This window comes from Xiphophorus couchianus, chromosome 5 (genome assembly GCF_001444195.1).
Source record: "Xiphophorus couchianus chromosome 5, X_couchianus-1.0, whole genome shotgun sequence".
NCBI lineage: Eukaryota > Metazoa > Chordata > Actinopteri > Cyprinodontiformes > Poeciliidae > Xiphophorus > Xiphophorus couchianus.
The window spans coordinates 25,279,414-25,291,459 of NC_040232.1; the positions used below are offsets into that span (position 1 = coordinate 25,279,414).

Below are 12,046 nucleotides of genomic sequence, written 5' to 3' on the forward strand. Positions count from 1 at the left end.
TACTTCCTGTCGACTTCTTCTTCGGGGTTTGCGCCAGTGGCGACGTCCAGTTGTTGATCCTGTGACTCAGGCGAAAAAGTGCCTCCGTTGCAGTTTTGCGAAATAAACCAATTTTGATACGACCAACAAAAAACAAAGCAAGACAAAACAAAACAACTTATCGCAATGCAAAAACTTTTTAAATCAGAAAACGAATCTTATTTTGTTTTTTTCAAAATTACCATGTTTCCATTTAGCTATTTTCTTTTCAAAATATCAAATTTTGCTATCACATGATCAATGGAGATGTACTTATTCTAGCACAAACACTTTTCCTCGAAAACATGCTTTTTCAAAGTTGGAGTGTTTCCATTAAACTCATTTATTTTCATTCAATTTGCGCAATCTTAAAGTTCAATGAGTTTGCTACCGCATCTAAAGGTTGAATGGAAAATTTAAAAAAAGAGTACAAAAACAGGTTTAACAAGAAAAATAAATACATCCTAATTTGTGTTTGGGAACTTTGAATCAACTGATTCCTCTGTTTTCATTTTTCATTTCATTTTTCTTTTTCAGCTATTCCACTGTAGTGCTGCCATCTGATTGAAACGATTTGGTTGTGAGTACTCTTTCTCCGAGCATATTAATAGACTTCAAAGTGTTTGAAAATGGCCCGGTGTGATTGGCGGCACCTTAGAGTTGTTCCTTCCCACCATCGCCGCATGCTTGCTCAGGAGGACGGACGTCCACTTGGTCATTGATTCATAGACACATTTTGAATTCTGCTACATCTCGCAATGAATTGTGATCTGTTGAACTAGCTCAACGATTGGCTACGTGAACTAAATTTGGACGCTGTTTAATTTTGTGTAACTGCATATGAACAGAACGTATTTCCAAAGTGAAACAAACCCAATTGAATGGAACAATGGCTTTCCATAGGTCACTGCTGCTGATGTCTGTAGCAGAGTCGACTGCATTTAAACTTATTGGTCGTTTCTTTTGATCAAATATACTTGAACAGAAGCTGCTACTTCCCATATGGCTTTCCATTTTGGCTTAATAAATACTGACATAGTAGATTCTATCGTCTGGTTTTTTGTTGCTCTTGGGGTAAATATCATTTTAGGACCTGGTAAACCACATCAACTTTAATATGCCATGACCCTGGCATGAAAATGATGTATTTACTTTTTTCTATCCGGTGTATGTGACTGTATATCTGTCATTGTGGCTCTTACAGAGAATCTCTTGGGTTGCATTTCATTAATGCAAGACCAAAACAAGCCCACAGGGGGCGACATAAGGACACGACATGAACTGAGAAGAGGCAGCAGACGATTGGAAAAGGCTCTACTATTTAGAGTCGTGATTATTTTTTTTCTTCAATATTTGACCAGTTCGAAAGAATAATAATAAAAAAAATAATAATGACTCTGGAAATCAAAGGCGATGTCCGACTTTGAAAGTGAATTTTATTGAATTACTTTTGCATTAGCGCCACTGTAACGCGCCCTCCTTATGAATGCGCGGTTCGACGTGCTAATAAAATGCATTAACGGGCTGCAGCTGCTCGTTAGGCTGTTATAATGTGGAGCCGCGGGCTCATAGAGGGGCGGGCTGAGACGCTGCTGATGTCCTCTGACTTTCAGACCCAGCTCTTCCAGAGCGCCGCTGCGCGTCAAGTGGGACTGGTGACGGCGAACTCTCTCCCCATCCACCAACAAAAGTGGGGGCGAAAAAAAAAAAAAAAAGTTCAACCGGACAAAGTCAACAGGAAAGCTGACGGCAGCAGCCGGAGCGCACACGAGCTGCATTAAAGGGATCATTTCCTGGCAGCGGGGGGTGTGCGGAGAGATACATTAAAATGATGCATGAGCTGTGCGTAAAAATCAAAAAGATTCCTCTTAGGGGCTGACCGTCGGACGGAAGGGGACTGAGCCAAACACACACCCACACACACACACCCACACACACACACAAAAGCGGAGAGAAGCTTTATTCATGCAAATTCGTGAAATCAGAGGCGTGCCTTCGGGCGATGGAGTCACAGCCGGAAAGGCAAAGCCCCCCAGTTGGATCATCCCCGACCTTCAAAGACTGTGAAGCGCGGCGCGCGGACGCATTGACGGCCACACCGGGGCAAATGTTAAGCAAGAGGTCGCTTTCTGTCTTCTCCTTGTTTTCCGTGGACTTGACTGGCTGCTGTTCTCCCAGAAGTCCGTGCAGCGGTTCTTCTGTCTCAACTGGATCACTACTGAAAACTTGCCGCAGCAGTCATCACTATCAACAGTTGGTTCTTAGTATACATATAGGCTATATATATATATTTTCCCCGTATAGTCATAGATGTTTACACTCACTCACCGAACACTCCGAGTAGCCCCGATGCAGTTTATCTTACCAGCATCTTTATTTGCGCGTTTTTTCGCCTAAAGACCTTTTTTTTTTTTTTTAACCAGTTCTTGAGAAAACTTTTTCTTTTTTTTTCTCTCTCTCTCTCTCTCTATCTCTCCCTCTCTTTCTCTCTCTCTACCAAATCGTCGAGGATTTTGTTTTCCCTCCAGCCTCCACACCCACCACCATGTCCGAGGACGACGGCAGCGGCTGCCGCTCCAACCCCGGCGGCGGGGTGCGCGACGCGGACGCCAGCGGCGTCAGCGTCCTCAGCTGGGAGCAAGTGCAGCGGCTGGACGCCATCCTCACCGAGACCATCCCCATCCACGGCCGGGGGAACTTCCCCACGCTGCAGATGCAGCCGCGGCAGATCGTCAAGGTGGTGCGGAGCCGGATGGAGGAGAAGCAGATCCGCGTGCGGGACGTCCGGCTGAACGGCTCCGCGGCCAGCCACGTCCTGCACGAGGACAGCGGGCTGGGCTACAAGGACCTGGACCTCATCTTCTGCGCGGACATGAAGGGCGAGAGCGAGTTCCAGACTGTCAAAGACATCGTTTTGGATTGCCTCCTGGATTTTTTACCCGACTGCGTCAACAAAGAGAAAATAACCCCGTTGACTCTGAAGGTAAACTCGCTACTTTATCTGCTGCCTGTTTTTAGAAGAGGCTGCACACTGACAATAAGAGCACTGTATAGGTTAGAGAAATATCGATTTCTCCGCAGGCAAGAATTTTTACAAAACACCATTAAAAAAAAAAAAGAAAAAAGTGCTGAGGCAAAGAAAGCTATTCTGCGTTGCTTTTATTCGGGTCAATGCCGCCATTAAAGGCTTAAGGAGTTGATTGGCCGCCTCAAACATGTTTGCCTTTAAAAATGTGTTTGCTCATACAGATTTGAAAGATTAATCTTGCTGAAGACAAAAAAAAAAAAAAAAAAAAAAAAAAAGAGAGAGAGAGAAATGACAGAAAGAAGACAAAAACAACCTCACACCGGTTGGCCTATGTCATGAAAACAATCGGTGCAAGTTGGTTTTTAGGAGGTTGAGTTTGTCTTATCTAAGTATTGGTTTGCACCAAACAGCAAAAAATAGTTAGGAAAAGGTGCTTTCCTGTTGGTTTATAAGATATTAGGATTGATTTCACAGAGGTTACAGGCTTTAAAGTGCAGTTAGTGGTTTTAAGTGATAGTAAAACAAAGGGGGTTAAGAGGATGGAGACAAACCAATTTAGAAGGGATCTATCTCCCTCTTAGCCTTTCTAGACTGTAACGTCTTTGAAAGGTTTTTAATTCAATTAAAAAACATGTCAGTTACATGTCTAACATTAAAATACTACTTACTGTTATAAACTCAAATGTGCTTGTCTTGTAGATTTTTCATTGCTTGTTATGTGTTAATGTCACCTCTCTCAACCACAGGAAGCCTACGTGCAAAAGATGGTGAAGGTGAACAACGACTCGGACCGCTGGAGCCTCATCTCTCTCTCCAACAACCGGGGAAAGAACGTGGAGCTGAAGTTCGTGGATTCCCTCCGGCGGCAGTTTGAGTTCAGCGTGGACTCCTTCCAGATCAAGCTGGACTCCTTGCTTCTGTTCTACGAGTGCTCTGAAAACCCCATGTCCGAGACCTTCCACCCCACCATCGTGGGCGAGAGCGTCTACGGCGACTTCGGCGAGGCCCTGGACCACCTGCGCCACAAGATCATCTGCACCAGGAACCCAGAGGAGATCCGAGGCGGGGGGCTCCTCAAGTATTGTCACCTGCTGGTGAGGGGTTTCCGGCCAGCGTCGGAGTCCGAGATGAAGTCTTTGCAGCGCTACATGTGCTCTCGCTTCTTCATCGACTTCCCCGACATCGGAGAGCAGCAGCGCAAGCTGGAGTCCTACCTTCAGAACCACTTTGTAGGGCTGGAGGACCGCAAGTACGACTACCTGATGACCCTCCACGGAGTGGTCAACGAGAGCACCGTGTGCCTGATGGGACACGAGAGGAGGCAGACCCTCGGACTCATAGCCATGCTGGCGGTGCGAGTCCTCGCAGAGCAGAACGTCATCCCGAACGTGGCTAATGTGACGTGTTACTACCAGCCTGCTCCTTATGTGGCAGACAGCAACTTCAGTAACTACTACATAGCGCAGGTGCAGCCGGTGTTTGCCTGCCAGCAGCCTGCGTACTCCACATGGCTGCCCTGTAACTGAGTCGACCCGAAGGGAAAGGAGGAGGGCAAGAGTCTGATTTCTTTAAACGGGAGTGAGCGCAACCATTATGGCCTCAGATCTGTCCGGCGTGTTCGACAGCTGACACAAGAGAGTCCGCCGTTTAAATGTTTTGCCTCAAAGCTTCTGTTTCAGTTCATACATAAAGTATGAATGATGCATCCAGAACAGCTGCCGCGTTTTCAGCGTGAATATTACACATTTGTTTTCAAACGCCGACCTCACCTCGTTCCACCGAGGCCAAATGGGGATGTGGGAGGGGGGTGGGAGGCATGGGGGGGCTGGGAGAGAGGAGGTGTTTCTAAGCAGCAAATTTTGGGTATATTGAAAGCGACGGCTGAATGCAAATTTGTGCCTAGCCTCGAAGCGAGCAGCAGAACTGTCACAGAGACTGATCGAATCTGTCACAAACCAATTAGGCTGCCGACCGAACGGCTGCATCGCCGTCATCGAGCAGACAGCTAACTCCAGAAAAGCTTTTATGGGTGGTCTGCTCAGTGCAAGTTAACACTCACACGCGCACAGACATGCAGGATGAAATGAGAGGTGTGTGTGTGTGGGGGTGTGTGTGTGTGTGTGCAAGGCTCCTGACCAAGTACTTGGCATCCCTGAACCAAAGCCAGTTGCCTCTTGACTGGTCAACTATGTCCACCTTGCACCTTTGCAACCAAAGAATCTTTTTGGACCACTTCTGACATTGCAACCCAATTTTGACCTGGGAAAACTGAACACAAATATGAAGCTATTGTCATACCGGTTTGTATATGTGAACATGTATTAGTTTCTAAGTGCCTCTTGCTTCTGAGCGGACAAGGAAAGCAGTGAGCAGGCAATGTGACCCCACTCTGGTAACACCCCCATATGCTTCTGAATGTATTTGTGATGTCACGCAGAGTCAGTGTTGAAATGAAAAAAAAAAGGGGGCACCATGCTTTGGTGCTGGAATTTTCCTTAAAGTAGCAGCCAAGTGTGTGATCGAAAGGTATTTTTTGCAATGTTTACATTCTTCAGATTCAAAAACGCTATCCTCAGTGAGCGATATCCTATCCGAGTACTGTTGCGGCGGTTAGGAGAAAGGTCAGATCATCAGCAACGACGACCAAGCAACTCCCAACTGGCATCTTATCTTCTGTATATGTTGTACAGCGGTGCTTCTCTTTTCCCCTCTTGTCCGAGAGAAAGCAGATCAAAAACAAGAGAGGAGAGGGTCCGAGGGAGATCCTGCTGTGTGTGGTCGCCGGGCTTCATCCCATAATAGCAGGATATTTACAGAGACACCTCCGATCAAAGGATTCTGTTTGCTATAACACCCTCGCAGGGAATTCCTCAGCTGCTGCCAAAGAGCTCGAAAACTCAGCCAGGGTTAGGGCTTAGGGGGTCCGCCGGGTTCAGTGCCCGGTGCCAAACACCTTTAGCCACACCCCTAAAGTTTAACAATGCGCTGATGGGAGCGCTGAGCCGATTGAAGACGGAGGGGTAGAACCGGAGGAGAGACGGGAAGCAAAGAAGGAGAAGAGTGATCAGCCTGGAGAGATGGGTGCAGCTGGTGATGGGGTTTGATCTCTTTAGGGCTAGCGCGCTTTGCCGTAGAGAACGTGTTACGCTCACGCTTATATTTCAACTTGTAGCAGCTTGCAACCTTTATGGCGAAAACACAAATGGTCTATTTTCAGCACTTGCTCTGTTTCAATGAATGTTAATTAAGAAAAAAGAGAGAGAGAGAGAAAGAAATGAGTGTGGAGACAGAAATCCACATACCAGCCACAGGAGATTTCAAGTTGCAACCTGCGTTTCTTAGGTTGCCTTATCTGGTGTTCATCAGTGTTCTTTTTGGTGTTCATTTTTTGTCCATTTTGACAAAACCTGTACACATCTCTATGTATATATCTATTTTTAGATATATGTCTAGAAGTAGAGAATGGGGAGAGAGACAATTGTTCACTTCACCGTAAAACATAAACTGCACTGCAGCTTTTCGAAATGGCAGGTAGAATGTGAAAACTGTTAGGGTTAGCCATAGAGCCGCAGGTTTCCCCACCAACGCATCACTTTTACGTTGACTCTGAAAACACACTTTAGTCTTCAGTGCCCATGTTGATAGATTGTAAAGGTGATGTTTGTCAATCTGCACTTAATGAAGTCCTGACAGCTAATTAGCTAACTAGCTCCAGTCTGCCTGTCACCTCTTGTGTTAGAGATCGTGGGTCTCGAGTCTCTGTTTCGGATTTTTCGCAGACTTTTACAAAAACCACACGTTCGGAAAAAAAATCTTGTCTTGTATGTATATTTTTTATGATTGTACTTCTTTTAAATGTATCAGACACTGCAGATGTTGCGGTGCTTTTGAATCTGTGATCGGGCTTCAAAAGGATATGTTCTCGATAGATGTTTTGTTTTTCTTGCTATGTTATGTCGTGTTCAGTTGGTTAAAAAAAAAAACAAAAAAAAAACTAAAGATGATTTATTCAATAAAAAAGAAATAATATAAAAACCAGATTCATAACGGCTTCCATGACTCATCTGTTTGAATCTAGATCCGTTGGGTTCAGACGTTCGCCAGTGCGCAATAATGTTCAGGTTGGGTTCTCTCAAATCCACACAGTGGCCCTCTGGGTCCAGAAGGCCCAGCCAGAATACAGTCCAGAACAGGCCACGCTGAAAGCCAGAAAAAGCTGCTGTTCAATGTGGAGGGATGTACATGGACCCCCCCAAAAAAGAGTAGAGCTCATCAAATTCTCTTTTTACAGCCTCTCAGGCAGCATCCAAAAACAGCAAATCAGCACTCTGACCAGCGATCAGCACTAAGACCCGCTGCGCATCCCGGTCCAACTGCCTCCTGGGTCCCTGGCTGGCTGAAATAAAACTGTCTGTCACTCAAGTCACATGACAACCTGTACTAGATCCAAACGGCTACGGAGGAGTAAACGCACAACGAGAACGAGACTCACCATAGGACTCCGTTCTAAATATAGAAGATGTGATAATGATATTACTCCACATAAGCTGTATTTACAGCTGATTACCTGAGCCATTAGAGGAGCGACTGGCTGATCCACGCTCGGCAGCCATGCAAGGCAGTGGTTGTGTATGACCTTTTCCTATTGGCCCTTTTCTTTCCCAACAAAGAAATGCCAAAAGACCACGTTCGTGTGTTTCAAGTTTGCCTGTAGCAGGCATCTCCAAGTGAAAACGGAGTGTTTGAACGCGACTCCTCTGAAGTCCCAACACATTACGATCAAGTCTGGACACACTTTGGTCCTGAAGAAAGACTGTGGCTTTTATCTTTTATCTTCACATGGTTTGAGAGTTTCTCTTGGAGTGAGTCTCTTGGCCAGGTGGGGAGGGTTTAGCGATCAACAACTGCTGCCAGTTCACGCTGGCTTGGATGCATTGTTTTACAGAAGAAAGCTGGGAAGCCATCCTTTTCCAAAACCACACAGGCTTGAAAAGGAGAACACTGACTGTTTGGAAGCAGACACATACCGTATAGCCCTTTAAAGAAGAAAATACATTGCTGCTGAACGTTTGCTCACCATGATCCATCTTTAAAACAATAACTATTATTATTTCTGAATTTTCTTATTGTACTGTAAAGGAAAAAAAAAAGATGAAACAAAGGGATATTCTGTGAAAAGCTGAAAAAAGGGCTATCACCTTCATTACAATGATTAACCATAACTTTTAGGAGTCACTTGTGAGAAAAACACCAGAGAAAGTTCATAGACTTCACTTTCTTCTCAACTGTATTGTATGTTTCAAAAACTTTCTCAAAGGAATACCTCGCCATTTTCTGAAGTGAAGTTCAACTCTTGGAATATACTATATTTAGCATACGTGTAAATGAGTTGGTATCAAAAAGGCCAAACGTAAAGTCTAGACCATCTGAAAAGAACTCCAATCTCAAAAGCTAATAATTCATCTGAAAGCTGTTAAGCCGTTGACATATTTACACTGAGTGGTATTTTACCCAGTAGACCTTTTATTACATGGGAAATAGAGGTTGGAAGAGGTCAGCCACCAAAACTCTTCCTGTGAGAAATCTACAGAGAACAGAATGTGTAGTTTCTAGTCAAAGTATCTGTCAAATAAAAATAAAGTGTCAAAAACGTTATTTTCGACACTGTTTTACTTAGAGTGTGAAACAGTTTTACACTCTAATAAGTTTACCCTCCAAGTAAAACTGTGTTTACTTAAGAGTGTCGTAATTTTAGCACAGCCATTTGCACAGCTTTACTTTCATGTCAGATGAAATGAACGGACAGGAAATGCTTTACATCTATCACTTCAGATGCTTCAGTCAGGAAGATAATGGCAGTGTGCCACCTCCAACATTCATTTCCTGCTTAAATTAATCATATCTGATACTTTGTAGTCTCCCAATACAAACACATACCTGTTTACAAGGTTAGTTTGGATTCATTAAAGTACGATACTGTGACATTATCATCAGAAATACTTCCCTCACCTTTAGCAGAAAAACGTCATGTTTAAAAACTTAAACTGAAAATGGAAACATTTATGAGATACAATGCTGTTAGCAGATGCTAACACTTGCAGTTTCACAAGAGTCTAATACTAGGTTATTATTGTTTTCTCAAGCTAATAATTCCTAATTAAAATGCTAATGGTCACTGACGCATAAGACTGCATCAATCCACCTATCCTTTTGACACATGACATTGTGGAAATTGTGAGGCAGAAGATGTTGCATACATTCATTTTGGTCTAGCTAATGGCTAGAAAGAGAGACTAACTAATAGCTAATATGTCGGATGAGCCGTTAGCTTCAGCCTTGAAGTCCAACTAAGGTGAATTTAGACTAAATGAAGACACATAGAGAACAATAAGCACTTCACATAAAAAAATACATGCTTGGATTCCTCCAAATTATTGCAGAAACAGCTCTGATTATGTTGCAACTGTGAAACAGCTGATGGTTGAAAAACTTAGTGCCCAGAGTATGACTCTGCTGTGTTTACACCCTGTTGCCTTTACGCTTGACTGGTGGGCTTAGATGGGACAACGGGGGCTTATGAAGGCTACTCATACTTGCTTCATCACCAAAGGCTTGATATAATCCAATCTTGGAATTGCATTAGCCAAAAAAAAACCTTCATCTAGTCACAGTTGTCATAGTTAGCTGTTTATTGATAAATTTCCCGGCCTTGAATCTGGTTTATTCTGCGAATCGCAGTTTTAATTCCCACCATGATAGCAGTTGATCCTCTCTAAATATCTTGCCCTGTTTGTGGTGCCCCTTAAAAAAAACACGTTGATGTAAAGGCGCCAATGAGCCTAAATCTCTGCTCCTTAATTTTAAGATGCAGCATAAAATGGAGAGGCCCTCTTAATTTCAGAGTAGCTTTTGATTTAAAGTTGTGAAAGAGTCTCACCGCAGCTGCTAGCTGGCACAGGGAGAGAGCTACTGTAAATCACACCAGAGTCTGTCAGGGAACGTCTTCGTAATTACCTGCTTACCTTCACATGAAAGCATAACCGCATTTCTGCCATTCATCCTGCAGTTCCCCGTTCTCCCTTGTTGTCTGGAAGCTCCTCTGTTCTCTAATGGTTTTTCCACGCCAGAAATCGGAGAGCGCCTGGCTTCACAGGATTTCTCTCCTGTTTTCCAGGCTCTTTTTTTTTTTTTTTTTTCAGTGAAGAATTTTTTCCAGATGAAAAGATTTTATGGAATAAAGGGGAGCTGTTAAGAGGGCGCCTTCACCAAAGTATGTCCCAGTCAGACTTCAGCACAGCCTGGTGGTGAGGAGTGATGAACATAGTTGAGGCCAACTCGCTGCTTTGGTTTTCTGTGTGGCTTGGTCTTTGAAAACCTAGTAATAGAAACATTTTTACATGATCTTTTTAAAAAAAACTTTTGTTAAATATTTGGGTTACCACTGAGCAGACTGCACCAGAATACTGTCAACAAACCTTCCAGTGTCCCTTTACCCCACGATAAATTATAAAAATAAAAACATATGGCAAAATTTTTTTTTTACTCCAACATTGAACTTTCAAAACTCTGGTCTGTGATTAGCCTAACTGAATGTGTGACTACTTATGGTAGACATTAAAAACAGTCTAGCATTACAAAAAAATTACAAAAAATTACAACTGTAATTACAAAAAAAAAAACTAAATAAAAAACTTGAAACTTGAATACCTATTTCCATTATAAAAGCTGTAAAATTAAAATATGATTAAAATGTGTTCAATAAAACAAACAGCAATAGATTTTGTCATGCTAATTTTGGGGAAAGAATACTAAAATAAAATGAAAAATGGGAAAGTCAGTCAAGAACACAGTCCAGGAGTGATTTGTCTGAAGATTTATTGACTCTTGTAAAGTCATACCTTAGCTGACAGTATCAGTGTGGAGAGTTGTGAATCTGAAACAGCTGGCTGGAATTGAATCCATCACGAATCCTTTAGAAGATTAGAAGTAGAGCAGGGAACATTCAGTAGAAATTGGGTGAAAGAGAAAATGTATTATGGGAGTGAGAAACAAAGATTATATAATGTTTAAAAAACAAAGATTTCTAAAATATATGTGCACCTGGTTTTTATTAGCTAACTGAGGACATTCCTTGATACAGTCACCAATCGCTGCAGACCATTGGTCCCAGTGGGCACCAAAGGTTTGTCCTAATATTGTTTAAATGCATTTGCGGGTTTTGGCATAGATCACGCTTGAGAGCTGAGTTTAGGTTAGCATGAGGGTCAAGCTTGGTTTGATCATGATTGGACATTTTCAATAGAGTTAGGCTACTGAAAATGAATGTAAGTCAATTCCCTGTGAAGAAAGAAGGGCATCTTACACACGCGCGTGTGTGTGTGTGCCCTTGTATTTGATACATTATAAGGACCATTGTGCTAACACATACCACATTGTGGGGACTGACTTCTTCTTGTGGGACCAAAGCCTGGTTCTAATATCCTGTTTAGGGTTAGAAGAAACAGTTAGACTTATTTAATCATCACTGCACAAAAACACAACAGTGGGGAACACATCTCATTTGGCAACAAAATGTCATTGCTTGGCTACAGATTACATAGAAAAAATAGTGAAAAACTATAAGTGTGACTATTTAAAACACATACACCCATATAGATATGTGCATACATACAAGTATTACTCATGCAGGTAAAAAAAAAAAAGCTAGAATAAATACACAAATAAGAATATATTGCTAAATATATATAAGAGGCAATGATAAAAGCAATACTGTTGTTAATTCGGTTTCGGTTATGGTTTTGGTTAAGAATAGACTAGGCTGGTTAGGGTTAGAGAAACTGTCTGAGTTAGGCAAAAATGCATTTACTAAAATAAATGGATGTCAATATAAAGTCCTAATATGGGTAGAAATAGAAATGCATGTGGGGGGGTGCGGGTGTGTGGGTGTGTGTGTGTGCAAGAGAGAGAGTGTGTGTATCCAGAGGGTGAAAAGATGAGCCT

General features: G+C 42.8%; 1 protein-coding gene across 1 annotated transcript; it reads left to right on the forward strand.

Annotated features, from left to right (window-relative positions):
- Positions 1-205: 205 nt before the first annotated feature.
- Positions 206-7,040, forward strand: tent5aa (terminal nucleotidyltransferase 5Aa). The gene is made up of 2 exons (XM_028018455.1): positions 206-3,001; positions 3,793-7,040. The coding sequence occupies exons 1-2, from the start codon at positions 2,564-2,566 to the stop codon at positions 4,570-4,572; spliced, it is 1,218 nt and encodes a 405-aa protein (XP_027874256.1). The 5' UTR covers positions 206-2,563; the 3' UTR covers positions 4,573-7,040.
- The last annotated feature ends 5,006 nt before the right edge of the window (positions 7,041-12,046 follow it).